Here is a 14587-nt window from a genome sequence, read left to right on the forward strand (position 1 = left end):
TTTTGTAATTAATATATTCTTTATTTTCATATACACATTTCAACACGTTCAATTTATTTTTGTTTATAAGATGCATTTTTCCCCACAATGCTTCCATTCAACACATTCAGAGCCTAAAATAAAACAGGATCAAATAATCTTATCTTCCCTCTTTTAAAACGCAGTCAATCAGAAAATGCAAGACATGAAAACAAATAGATTGTCAACATAAGAAAGAAAAGAGCACACCCCAGACCAACCACTTTGGATGCTACAGACTTATTTATACAAATATGGCAGACAGATACTGGACGAAGTGGTCAAAAATTCAATATCAGTGGACAGTTAGCAACAGTACAAGTTTAGCACATTCAATATGTATACAAACAACAGTCGCCATTGTAAGCTCCTTTAGTGAAACTATCACAGATATTATTTGCTCTCTGATGCCTCTGCATTCCATGTAAATACATTGCAGACCTGCACAGTGAATTATACACAAATGTTGTAATACAAATGTAGTGTTACGAGTCAGTGACCTTGTGCACATCCTCCTTGTTTTAAACCCCTGCATTAAAGCTCAATGTGGTAAAAACCATATCACTGTTCATCAGCACATGCTGGGAGGAGAGATAACTGACCACAGGCTTATACAATAGCAGGGAGTGAGCTGACCACCAGTTGTGACCCAACCCCTGAGCTGTGCAGAGCGACCATGGGCTTTGGCCTGGCAACACGAGGCTGCTATCATGGTGCAGAGGTTATGGATGATACTAACGGACAGTCAGTAGTTGGCACGTGGATGGTGATGGTCAAATGGCACTGTAAATAATAATTAACAGAAAGTAATAGCAAAATTACTGCCCTTTAGTACATTTTTTCCCATTCCTGCAATCCAAAGACACTTCAAATTTCTATTTCATTAATTATGACACAGCTTTCAGCAGGGGTAGTTTGACCGTTCAATAAAGAAATGTCAAAAATGGTGTAAAGGAACAGAAAAAAGCTGTGTAACGCACACTTTAACTGATAGCAAACATAACATAATGTCGAATGAAGATAAACCTCAATTCATTAACTTAAATGTCAAGACGAGATATTACAGTAATGGGATAAAGATTAAGATAAAGTGACAGAGGCTCTTTTAACTAATATTCTGCACCGGATCATTGCTTTCCTAACAGTGGCAACAGCACCGTTGAGACCTAGAGTCATCCTCCTCTGAGTTCAGTGTTGTTCCCTTTCTGAGTACACACATACACACACAGTGCTGCTCCACTAAACAGTCGTTATGTCAGTAACAAAAAAAAAAAAGGAGAATTCACCACTTTTTAAATACTCAGTTATTAAGCATAGTAGGTTTGCCATGCCAACTGTTCTGCCACGCTACAGTTGGGGGAGCAGTGTGTGTGTGTGTTGTATGTTTGGTGGTGCAAGCATGTGTGCGAGAGAAGGTGTTTCAAGAAAGAGTGGCACACAAGGGTGAGCGAGGACATACCACAAGGGAGGTCATGTGACAAATATGTGTCACCAGTGTTAAACGACTTCCTCACAGGAGCATACTTGCTCTGTGAAGAGGCTCAACTTTTACCATTAGAACAGCCGTCCAGCTGTCCCTGCATTAGTGCGCAAGAAAAGGCTTCTGAGAAGCACTGAGGGATAGAGAGGGCATCACAAGACTGCCATTTAAATTTTAAAAAGATAAGGTTCATTATGACATTCTGTTGGTTTTCTTTGTCGTCTTGATTGATGCTTTAACTTTGTAAGTGATAGATGACGAGATGTACCTCAGAATCTCGCTACAGACAAATCATCTAGGGTATCATCAGAACATGATAATGATTTCAATGCCAGAAAAAAAACACCATGAAGGCATCAGTTAATTTTTCCAAATGAACCTCATTTGACTGCACTTTACTGATATGTCCATATTTATGGAAATTTAGAGACAACAGTAATTATTAATGTATCCAACATTTGACTGAATCTGATTTAAAAATTGAGAAGACTGACACCACTCTAACGTCTGTATGGTAAATATGAAGCTACTGCCAGCAGCCGGTTAGCTTTGCGCAAAAACTGGAAACACGGCTTTAAGGGCTAGACTGGCTCTGTCCAAAGGTTAAAAAATCCTAACGTAATCCGTACAAAAAAAGTCTTTGTGCTAACCTAAGCTAACTGGCTGCTGGCTGTAGCTTTATTTGGAATACAGACATTAAAGTTTCCACAAGAAAGCATATAAGCAGATTTCCCAAAATGTCAAACTATTCCTTTAAGCCTTGCAAAGCTCAATACGCCTTTGTTTGAGACATACATCTTTTCAAGTAGGGTGCAAAAAATGCTACCACAGTCTCCTTCAATCAGTCATGAGCATGAAGCGTCCTATTGGACAAGTGCACCACTCTCCGAACTGTCGTTTTGAAAATAAATGTTCAGGAGTGACACAGTTTATGTAATTCTCCTGGCAATAAATGAGCTCATGACCCGTAGTCTGTTTTGCAAGGCTAACTGCTGTTATTGTAAAACAGTGTCTACTGTGTAAACAAAGCACATATACAGTATGAATCTTAAATAATGCCATCCAAGTACAGCCATCTACATACACTATTTGGCCTCACTAGCTTCAAGCTATCTGCACAAATACATGGCTCAGAAAAATAAAAAGCCACTGAACAAATGTTTCAGAGACAGTACATTTAAAATGCTGATGAGGCACCAGCGGTCAAGGTTATTGACAGAACACAGGACAGAACACAGAGCAGGTTTTACCAGAGAGTGGGCCTCTTTAAGGGAAAAGAGAGAAAGACAGGCCTGGGGAAGATAGGGGCCTGACAGCGCTGATGAAGATTATCTTGGCTAGCTGTCCTTTGGTTCGTGCTGCGCTGTGTGGACGAAGCAGAGCTGGGCCGTGCTGGAGTGAAGAGAGAGACGCGGCACTTTCCATGGTTGAGGCACAGAGAAGGACTTTATGGTCTTTGTGTACGAGTATCTGTATGTTTGTGTTGTGTGTGTCGTGTGTGTGTGTGTTGGGGGACTTGTTAAGAAGGCAGGTGGTTTAGCAGGCACAGCCCCCGTGGCTCTCTGGAGTTGAGTCTTTAAGGCCTTGGTTTCCGTGGTTGGATATGAGGTTGATGTCTCCCTCCATGCTCTCGTTCATCTTGTCACAGATGACATCCACTAGGCGCTCAAACACCTGCTTCACGTTGATGTTGTCCTTAGCGCTAGCCTCAAAGAACTGGAAACCTGATGGGGAACAGAACATGATTTCATTTTATTAACTATGAACAGATGCACATATTTGAATGCATTTTAAAACATACATAGATACAGTACACGCATGCATACAATATCTATCTGCAGAAGCCAACAATAAGACAAAACTGTGTGAGAGTTTTTACCGAGGTCCTCTGACAGTCGCTGGCCGTCCTCTGTGGGGACGAGCCTGTCGTCCTCCAGGTCACACTTGTTACCAACCAGGATCACCTGAGCATTGTCCCAGGAGTATGTCTTGATCTGTGTTGCCCTGTAGGACAGACAAAGTTTCACAGTCAGCATGATAAAGATTAAAAATGGGGCGGGAAAAAAAAGGAGCTGTAAAGCTATATAGAATCCAATAAATGAGACAGAAATGGACATGGCTGATATAAATAAGTGCACCTCACACATAAGCAAAAGTGCTAATTCAACTAAATGACAAATGGACATAACACATGATCTCTTGTGTTCATGTTAATAGACCAAGCTGTTTAAAAATGTCCAACTCACCAGTCCTGAACTGCACTGAAGGAGTCTTGGTTAGTGATGTCATACATGAGCAGGAAGCCCATGGCTCCTCTGTAGTAGGCTGTGGTGATGGTGCGGTAGCGCTCTTGCCCCGCTGTATCCTGTATTTACAAAAACACAAAAATGTACTATACTATACTGGGTCCACTTAATATTCATTTATTATAATATTTAAGTCTATAAAACAAACAAATCCTTAATTCACCTGTGATGATCCAATATATGATTTGAAACCACAAGGGGGCAATATTGTCCAAACTATGCCACGTTGCTGTAATACTTTTCACAAGTCAGCTCTGAGTTGACAATGTCACAATATATGAGGGGTGGATCCATCATTTAGCAGTTAGAGTGAGTGGTCTATGCTATTTACCCCTTCACACAACACTTTTAGCTAACTGTTTAGACTTCTGTTTGCTTTCTAACCAGTTTTCACATGTTCTTTCAGCATGTAGTGTTCAGATGTTATAGCTGACCCAATATGTGATTTTAAAAAAAATCTTGTATCGTAAAATAGTTACAATGTAAATTCTTTCCATCTTCCCCCTGGCAACTGCAGTAGTACCCGTTGGGGTAACTACCCCTGAGTTTACCATAACATTTGCTTGTTCATGATGACAAGCTTTTTAATAAGTAAATTGAGTTACTAAAGGCATTTTCAAATTAAATTCAAGTTAGGTTTAATTTGTAGGAGCTTTAAAAAAAAAAAGTGAAAAAGATGGATCATGTGAACAGGAAAATAAGACTGCACTCTGGAAGGAGAGAAAGGTTTCACAAAGTACTTCATTACCACATCAAAGTGCCACTTGCTCGACGCAATCTACCAAAAGATGGCTTTTAGATGTGAGCTCCCGCAACAATCATTCCTCATCAAACCAGGACTTCTGGCTTGAATCAGTAACCAGCCAGCAAGAAGAAACACATAGATAACAGAAAGAGCGTCACAGAGTCAGAGGAGGACTGGCCAACGTGCGGTGTTACCTCCCAGCCACACTGAGTTTATCAGAGGCATCTTCTAATTAAATGGAGTCTATGTGTGATGTCACAGTCGACGGCTCAAAATACTTTGCTGGATGCTGAAAGCAGAAAGATCAAACAGGTAGACTGAGTTAGTGGAGCAACTCCCCTCCATTCTCACGGTTACTTGGTAACCTGTCTGAGTCCTTCATTTGCATCGGGGGGCCTATGTGTGTGTGTTTGATGTTTTCCTCAGTAAGAGGAGGAGGAGGAGGAGTGTGGGTTGTCTAGGTAACCTGAGGCCATTCAGGGTTATGAATGTTCCATTACAGCCAGGACTGCTCCGGGTGGTCGGCCCAAATCATCCTTCTAACTTTACAAAATGGGCAGGACAGAGGGCAATCAGAGACAGCAGAAAAAAAAACATTACCCCCTTGCTATATTCTTTTATTATTTCCAATGCCACAGTCAGAGTCTGCTTTCTGTCAGGGTTTATTTTTGTTTTATTAAAGTGTGATATATTCCAGGTCCATCTTTATCTCATCCATGCAGAGATAAACAAATATTTGGCTGCGTAATGGGATGTCTAACCAAATAGAGAGTCTCCAGGGTTGCTATAGTCAACCCCAGCCAGTAAACAAAAGCTGCTCCCTCATGTGTACATGTATGATGATAGATAGGGAGGGGTTTAAATCAGGCCTCTGACGTCACTGGGACCCTGATCTTTAAACATGCGTCACCTATGTTTCTATTAGCAGCCAACACAAAGCAGTGGCACACACAGGATATCGTCCCCTGGACTACCGCACACAACATATGTGTGGAAGTGTTTTCTGCTAAGTGTGCAAAAGGTGTGTGTGTTTGTTCAAAGATCAGAAACATATTTCCATGGCACAAAAAGGAGGGATGTAAACAATGTGTGTACACAGCGTGAATACATTGTACATGAATGCTTTAGCTCTGCGTATTACTGAGCAAGGGCCATGTGGCAGGGTTATCAGGCTAGCCTGTTTCCATGATACACAAAGGGAGGCTAGCAGCTGGCAGAGTGGAATCATCAGCAATACTCTTTGTCCAAGGACCTGGTGAAATCTCTTACAGATGGTGTTCAGCGGGAGCTAACATGAATTTAACAGCCAGGAAATTTCACAGAGTTGATTATTAACACCACACGAGGGAGGACTCGTATTAAGACTTGCCTGCTGGCCCCACGCCCTTTAAATACACTGCCACTCTAGCGCTGAAGTAGATCTTTGTTGTGTCTCTGTCAGATGCTGATAGGGAACTTCCTCTGCTTCCTGAGCATAGGAAATACCAGGTCTCTTTATCATTCAACCGCACCACCAGTTGTTACATTAGGGCAAAGCAGGCACACAATATGCCCACCTTCTCAAAACCCAACTTACCACACAATTACCCAACACATATTATAGAGTCATTAATTCAACTGCCCCACCTCCTTAGCTGTTACAGTATTACACACCACTATAACTTGCATGTCACTTAATAGAGACACATGTTTGGTCAGGTAGGTGAGTGTGTGTTTTGGTGTGGGCTCCTCTGCTGCTGATTCATCTTTCATCCGTTTGGGTATCATACAGTGGCTCGCACATTGTTGGTTCAAATGAATCATCTGTTTGAACAGCCTTAACAATGTATATCAATAGGATCTGTAGTGTACTGGGAGGACTGTGTAGGTGGTGGAGAAAATGTAAGGATACAACTGATAATAAAATGTAAAATCCCTGCAATGAGAACCAGGGTTAAATGTTTTACTGAAAACAGTCACAGGTGTTGATCCGGCTCATATTGATGTTTACAGCTAGCAGTATCCCCATTTCCAGTCTTTAGGCTAAACGAACCAGCTGCTAGCTCTAATTTAATATTTACCACACAGACCTGAGAGCGGTATCAATCTTTTCACATAACTTGCGGTAAGAAAGCAATAAGCGCATTACCTAAAATGTCAAACTATTTCCTCTATGTGTTTTGTTGCACTTATGTAAAGTTGGCATATTGAAAAGAGAATAGACAGAATCAAAACAGCAGAGGTTGAGGTATCCTGACGGTTTGTTCCTAGTTTGGGTAAAACTGTTATATTTTTCATCACTTTCTTGTCTTTGAAACTGACATCCTTGGTTTGTAAAGGTTTATAAAAGTTTTTTTCTTCACAACTTCACAAAGCTCCTTTCACAGCCCCTGAAGACATTAAACGACTGCTTTCACTGACTTTATAATACCCCTCATGAGGAAACTGACTTTTATGAGTAGAATTGCTGGAGTTTCACTTTTAACAGTGATGGCTGAAACTCCAACTTGCTACTTGGTACTCACATTATTGTGAAGCTGCCTTTTAAATTTTGAGTTACAGAAACTGCTGCGTGACTTGCTGCAGCGTTGCTCAAAAAAGCCACAAGCTCATGAAATGTGCCGTTGACAAATTCTCAAAACATGTCCTAAACACAAATGAAAAACTGAATTAGCAAAGAGGAACTGTGGTCTCATGCAGACACATCAACACTAACTAGCAAAAAACAAAGCAAATTTCATCTTCAAAAAATGGCTGAATCAAAACCTGAAGGTCTGAACAAAGCAAACTATTATCTAAATCCACAAATCACAAATTTAAAGCAGTCATAATCAATATTTTAACATTAACAATAAATCAAATTACTATGTATAATCTGAAGGTGTTCATTTGTAGTGACAAACCCATAAGCATTTTTACAATTCTAATCAGCTTTATGTAATTTTTTTGCATCCTACAGCACTTCATTTTGGTTTTATGGTCTGCAACTTTACTGTCTTTTGTTCAATCTTACTGCCCCTAAAGTATAATTTTCAGCCACAGCAGGCAGCGAAAATGTTCTTAAAACCCACCGTACACTGCTGAATCTGTCCAGAAAACAGCAGACAGACAAAGTTAGCATCCCACTGACCGCTGCTGAACACAGTGGAACATTTAGCACCTACAGAGCCAGATATATCCCTCAGGATTAAGTGGAGAAAGAGACCAAGACACGACTCCAAATAAATGCTAATGTTGCTACTCTCTGATGGATGTGTAAATATCATGTATACTAATACATTGGCCCTTTAAAAGGTGATAATGCATCAGTGTTTTGTTCTCAAGCTAATTTGCGCTGCCCCCAAGTGGCCAAAAAAGTCAGCTATTGCTGATTTAATGAAAGGCAAAATACCCCCAGATCTGAGTTATAATATTAATAATAATAATATTGACCTCCAACTGGGCTTTTTAGCATCAGTTACTAATATTCGTCTCGTTGTTCGATGTGAACACTTAAGTACGCTTAAGATAGGCAGGGAGTAAGAATGTGCATGAAACCATGAGGAAGTCATGCTTTTTACACTTGCACAATTGTTGCACAGTTGCCAGACCCACAATTCTAGACAAACCTGCTCTTTAAAAAGGTCTTCTGGTCAGACTCTCGAAGTTGCCTGAAAGGGACTTCTTGGTGTCAACAAGCATTCCACATGGGCTAACTTTCATTTTCTTTATCCCCATTTTTCTTTTTTTCTAAAGCAAAAAAATGGAGCACCCACTTTCTTTAACAAGAGCAATTTAAATGCCCATGGAGCTTGAGTGTAGAATAAATAGAGAAAGGCAATGAACTTTACAATAAATAAGAATGATTAGCTGTGGCTGTAGTTTGGCAGCCAAAACCTGTTGTTTCTGCTGTCTGTTTACCCATTACAAGTGACAGTGTGGAAATGTAATGTAATACCACAAATAAAACTGCAATTTATCACATCTTTAATTCGCTCACCCATATCTGCAACTTGATCCTCTTGTCATTGCGGAAGACAGTCTTGACTTTAAAGTCGATGCCCACGGTGCTGACAAAGGCAGAGGTGAAGGAGTCATCTGCGTAGCGGAACAGGAAGGATGTTTTTCCCACGCTGCTGTTGCCAATAATAAGCAGCTTGAACATATAGTCAAAGTTCTGGTCAGCCGCATCCTTCTGGGAGGGCTGCTGCTGGAGCCGAGAGTCATTTGATGCCATCTAGAGAGGAATAAGAAGAGAAAACCAATCTCAAAAGCAAACCTAACGTGCAGCATTTGGTGGAAACTTTTAACCAAGTCAGTGGCTGAACATGTCTGACACTGGTTAGTGTCAACTGGGGCAGCAACTTAAGATTAAACTAACTAACTAAGTTTTAGTAACTGTTTTAGAAGATTTTGCCAGGAATCATTGCATGTAAACTATTAATTAAAAAATTAAACAAGATCTGTAGGGCAGGGCATCAGTTTATTATAATGATGTTACGTCATACTTTTTATCTTCATCAAAATATTGCAGCTTCTGTGGTTTGTGTGTTTTGCAATAGGCCATATTGAGATTTTGATAATATTTCCATTTATTTCGCAGCCCTTATTCCTGCCTGCAGTTTCTTGGATAAACAGTTTGTGGGTGCAACCCTAAGTAGTATAGCGTGGCGTAGGGTAAACGCATGTTTGTGATGTTGTATTGATTGTCAAAAACAGTTTATTTTTTATGTTTAAACTGCTAGATAGCAGTGTTGTTGGATGTTACAGGAACTGTGACAAATAGAAATCTAGATCCCACGGTTTTGGTTGCATAAAAAAAAAAATTGTTTTATGAGTTTTCCTAAAAGTTGATAAAAAAAATTGCAATATATTGCATTGCTTACAGTATTGCAATAAACCGCCCCTGTATCTTGATGCATATCATATCGCCAGATTCTTGCCAATACACAGTTCTACAAAGTATAATTCCTGCTTGAGCGTTTCAGTACTAGAATCAACAATGCTCAACTCATTGGAAAATAACAGAAGTTACAAAGTGCAGTCGACTGAATCAAAGCTTGGCCAGACAGACATTAGTGAAACCCATCTGTGATCAATGTGATCCTGTTACGACTCCATTAAAAGCTTTGTAATCAATATGAAAAAAGAAAAAAGTGAGATAAAATTCGGAATTTATGGGCGTTTTTTAAATTATGGGAAGCTATGCCATCTGTCAGCCTGCTTCATTGTAACCATTAATCTCAGAGTAATCTCTCCTGAGGGCAGGTATGAGATTACCTGCCATTAAGCCTTGTAGGGTCGGCCATTCAAACAGCAGGAGAAGGGAGAGCAACCGCACAGCTTCACACAGCTTTGGGTGTGAAAAAGGAGAGTGGAGGGGCTAGTCCCTCCGAGCCCACACACAGCTGATCAATCAGTGTGGCTTAGCTCTGCCTCTCTCTGCTGAGACTCGTCTCTGTGGAGACGGGACTAGGACTCAGCTGCCAGCAAGACCCATTAGTGGTCAAAGCAGTCAGTTCCCTCAGCTTTTAGCTTGCCAGATGGAGGTCTCCAGAGCAGGATAGAGATATCTATCACACTACTACGAAGGGCTGTGGAAAAATAAGAGGAGAGGAGAAGAAGCTCATTACTGAGGAACTGGCAAAATTGTTTACTGTGTACACACTTGTGCTCCCAATAATCACAGGCCAGGGTATAAAAGGACATGTTCCTCACTTGTATACTGATAACTTGGTATACAGCTGTGTGTCTATTAAAAACAACTGATGTTACAAGACTGCATGAGTAAGTACCCACCACTTACCCCAACACAATTACTGAATGAATTATTGATATGCACTACAAAAAATGCTGTCCAATGAAAACAGTACAACTCTGAGACTTATTGAAAGAGTCCAAACCTCTGAACTGGTAGGAGGGCTGTCCCGCTTTGAAATCGCCAACACATGAGGCAGACTTTCTACACATACCAGCATTTGCAATCTGCCTAGTGGTCAAGTCAAGACTCCCAAGAGTTTCTAATTCCTCGCAACGTCGGCTGTGAAATCCTGAATCACATGATGCCTGTGCTCTATAAGGGTCTCTGGGGGGGACATTTTTTGGTTAGATCCCATAGCATAGATCCACCCACTCAACAATGTATATTATTTTCTAACTTCAACTTTCCCATCAGCTGAGCTTAAGCCTGAGGTAATACCAGTCACATGTCCCTCATGTTGACTGTGCAGCTCAGGGTGCCTACAGGCCATTTCTTAAATGGTATTCCCCTTGTTAACATGTTATATAATTCACTAGACTTTCATAGTGTTTTCTTGTTGCTGTGTGGTGTTGCTTAATTCTGTGGCGTCAAGTTCCCTCTGAATATGTAAATAACTTCCAAGAAACACACAATACTAATTCAAAGCAACACAACTCACTGTGATGAGAAAGTCTTTTACCCTTCACATGTTGAAGATGTCTGTAAAGCAACACTGGACAAAATAAACAGAATGACTGAGCAGCTGTGATGACTGTGATAAGGTGGCACCCACATCAGCACCTGCCCTGATATCAGGACAGTCAGGCATCCTCCATGTAGAAAGGATAGCCATTGGAGCTGCAGCACGGATGAGAATGGGAGCTACTTTATGGCACACTGGAGCAGCATTATCTCCAGTAAAACAAATAAAGGTCATTACGGTAAATGGGGCCTTGTGATGGTGCAGCCAGGTCCCTCAGCTGGCACTGTTTGCTGAGCCAGGAGCCAGCAGCCTGCCCGACCCGCAGGAAATGACCACTATTGATTAGCTGGCAGCTGTCACATCAGTTCTTTCATTAGCGGGGAGGACTGAAACGCAAACATAGATGGGAGATAAAGGCTAGGAGGATTAGTTTTATTCCAAATAGCCTTAGTTTATGCAACAATACCGTGACGAGCAAACACAGATCTGGTCGTACCCAAATATTAGGTATCATTCCGCGGGGATAAACCTGTTGGCCTAAATTAAGAGGGAACAAGTTACTTTGAGTGAATGGCTGGGGCGAGAGGGCTTGTGGGCAGGAAAACCAGCTGGACTCATAAACTTAAACAAACTTACCTTTTTGCGGAAGAAAGCGAACGTCCAACTCGGTTCCCTTTCGACTCTCTGTCAGTGATAGGCGGCTGTCTTCCGTCCCCGGCGGTGAGATGCCGGGTAAAGTAGCCCACGAAAGTAGAGCTAACACCTTAAATACCCTCTTCTGCTCCAGCACCAGCACCAGCACCGGGACCTGTTTTCCCTCCTCTACAGGATACTTAGTTCCTTTTTCTCGGTCCGCGGTCCTTCAGCGGCTCCCGGATCTTGAACTGAGTGTTTAAAGCGGACACTGGAGCTGCAGCTCCTTCTGAGACAGAGTTAATGCGGACTACTGAGGCAGCCGGTGTCAGCTCTGAAGCTGGAGCAGTCCACACCGCTCGAGGAGAGGGCTGGCGACCGTGCCTGCGCACGTGAACGCGCGCACACACCCTGGAGAAACCACACGAGTGGGTTTGTGTTATCTCTGAGGACATCTATAAGGACAACAAGTGTGTGTGCTGTTAAGTTTAAAACAGTCATATATATATATATTCATATACAGTATTATCGCTGTGGTGTTTTGCTGGGGAGTTGCAGTTGTATTTTTCCTTTACTATGTTTATATAACATTTTATTATAGAGTTTAAAAGGCTTTATTTTAGCTTAGTAAATACTATTTTTGTCTTCTGTGGTATCATTCCTTTAATATCCTTATCAGCAAGGCAGGATCAACCTGTTGGTGGTCAGCTGTGGAGCCCTACTGACCCCCCATCCCCCTCTCTGTGTTTATGTACACTGTTGTTGTTGTAATAGATCATAAAAGGAGGCACAGAGTTTTCAAATTTAATGAATAAGAGAGCACTGGTATCAGATACTCTGTATTAGAAGATATCCTGAGTTTATGTACCAGAAGTGGTACCAGGAGAGGAAAAGTCCACTTGGTGCATCCCTTGTGTTTTCTTCTCTTTAATAATATTCCCACAAAAAAGTTGGCATCCCCTCCAGACATGTATTAATACCGTATATAAAAATAATCTGCTTTAAACAATATTGTGCGTCTGATATATTTCTTTCTGCAAAAAAGTATAATTTCCACATTCAAACTTAAAAAAGAATCTACTCCTTCTACCTCATTAAAAATGACAGCATCTGTGAATATGCAGATTTTGTTCATTTCTAAAGTTTTCCTGCTCGGCACAAGATATCTCCTACTTCACTATAGAGTCCATTCTCAGTGTAGGTTCACTGGTGGCTTCAAGTTTCTACATCACACATAAAATTTGCACATCATTCTGCACAGTGGAAATCAAACATCCAACTGTAAGAACAAGAAGTAAAACATATTTTTGAGTGGAGGGGGACTTTAAAATATAGAGTATGCAGTACTCAGTTGTGACTTATAGTATTTATCTCTCCTAAATCATTTTCAGATACAATCTCCTGTGGAATCAGTGAATTTATGATGGTCCTTCTCATGAGGTTTGATAGTTTTGTTCTTTTTTTGGTAAACGCAGCACAAAGGTTGGCAATTACTCATTGTAAAGCAGAGGGTGTGTGTGTGTGTGTGTGTGTGTGTGTGTGTGTGTGTGTGAGTGACTATGGTTAATGTTTGTATCAAACTGAGCAGACTAATACTTTGATAAATTGTACAATCTGTTAGGATCTGTGTTTTTTTTCTGCACAGGTTTAATCCATCACTGAGACCAGACAATTGCAAATTAGGTCTACATTTCTACATTAGAGATGATTGAATAAAACTGCTCGAGACTCCCAGACTCATAATTAATTTAACACACCATATTACTGGAGGGCTGCTCTGTAGTATATTACTGAAGTTCCAAATAATGGTCCCTGAACCAGCATTCATATACAGTATAATCTCTGTGGTGATTTGTTAGGAAGCTGCATAACATTTTATAGGAACTTTTTAGCTTAGTACTATTTTTGTCTCCTATGGTATCATCCCTTTAATATCACTATCAACAATAACACAAGCAATTTAACACACCATATAGCTGGAGGGCTGCTCTGCAGTATATTAATGAAGTATTACTGGTCCAGGATCCAGCAGCCATCTATGTTCAGAGTGTGTGATTGCTGCAGTGACTTTCTTTCTTATACATAAACATTTCATTTCCTTGTGTGGGTCAGGAATGAGGGAGGATGGTGGAACTTGTCTGGTGCAATTCCTCAGCACTTCCTTTTGTTTCTGTACTTCCTCATGTTTTACTTTGCACAACCAGAATTGAGGAATTCTGTGTTTTTCTGAGGTTTTACCGAGGTTTTTTCACCAACAGTCCTGCTGCTGCTCAAGCTGTATGGAGGAAATGTCCGTTGAAATCTCTCTCAAGTCATGCCACGAGGAGATGAGTAGATAAACTTGTTCACTGGTTAAACAGGGTTTATTTCCTGATGCCAATGCAGCAGGCCCAGGGCATTCCCTTAGAGTTTCATAATGTGTAGGGATTCTGACTTCCTTGTACATTCTCCAAACTGAAAACGAGGCACACAGTGTCAGGAAGATACAACAAAACGTGTTCAGACTTAATTATGTCATACTGTATGTTTATTAACTAGAAAACAAGAAACAAATCTCCTTAAAATGATCACTGAATTCCTGATCACAGATGGAGGAAACATCTTTAAAAATGAAAATGAGTTGTATTTGGGATACCCTCATCCCTTTACTTTGTCCCTGCTTTATATATTAAAATGGACTCCATTACAATCCATTAGGGCTGATATTGTAGCTGGAACAACGATAGTGCCTCTCATCCTGTTGTTGGCAAGCACAACAGTGTTCTCTGCATTCAAGTCTGGTCCTCTCAAAACCTGATGTGCGTCACTGGTAATTAAATTAAAACCTGCCTACTCCAAATCCAGCCACTGTCTGTTGGGTCTGGATTCACTGATCAGTCTGAATACATTAAAGGGCAATTTCTTTCCAAGTGTTTAGTTTAAGAGCATAAAGGTCATGAGGAGACATAACAGACAGACCTGTACAGCAGTTCAGAATTTAAATTAATAATAACGGGTCCACATG

At 40.8% G+C, this 14587-nt stretch overlaps 1 protein-coding gene across 1 annotated transcript; it reads right to left on the reverse strand.

The window, feature by feature from the left end:
* Window positions 1–11958, reverse strand: rab3db (RAB3D, member RAS oncogene family, b). The gene is made up of 5 exons (XM_051387334.1): window positions 11587–11958; window positions 8508–8744; window positions 3745–3863; window positions 3378–3502; window positions 1–3222 (listed from the first exon to the last, which is right to left on the reverse strand). The coding sequence occupies exons 2-5, from the start codon at window positions 8742–8744 to the stop codon at window positions 3035–3037; spliced, it is 669 nt and encodes a 222-aa protein (XP_051243294.1). The 5' UTR covers window positions 11587–11958; the 3' UTR covers window positions 1–3034.
* Between the last annotated feature and the right edge of the window lie 2629 nt (window positions 11959–14587).

The sequence above is a fragment of the Dicentrarchus labrax genome, unplaced genomic scaffold (assembly GCF_905237075.1).
Source record: "Dicentrarchus labrax unplaced genomic scaffold, dlabrax2021, whole genome shotgun sequence".
NCBI classification, from domain to species: Eukaryota; Metazoa; Chordata; class Actinopteri; family Moronidae; genus Dicentrarchus; species Dicentrarchus labrax.

Coding starts and splice junctions, on each gene's coding strand:
- rab3db (XM_051387334.1), bottom strand. CDS start 8,744: ATGGCATCAAATGACTCTCGGCTCCAGCAGCAGCCCTCCCAGAAGGAT. Junction 3,503..3,744: donor TTCAGTGCAGTTCAGGACTG/GTGAGTTGGACA, acceptor TCTGTCCTACAG/GGCAACACAGATCAAGACAT. Junction 3,223..3,377: donor GCGACTGTCAGAGGACCTCG/GTAAAAACTCTC, acceptor GTTCCCCATCAG/GTTTCCAGTTCTTTGAGGCT.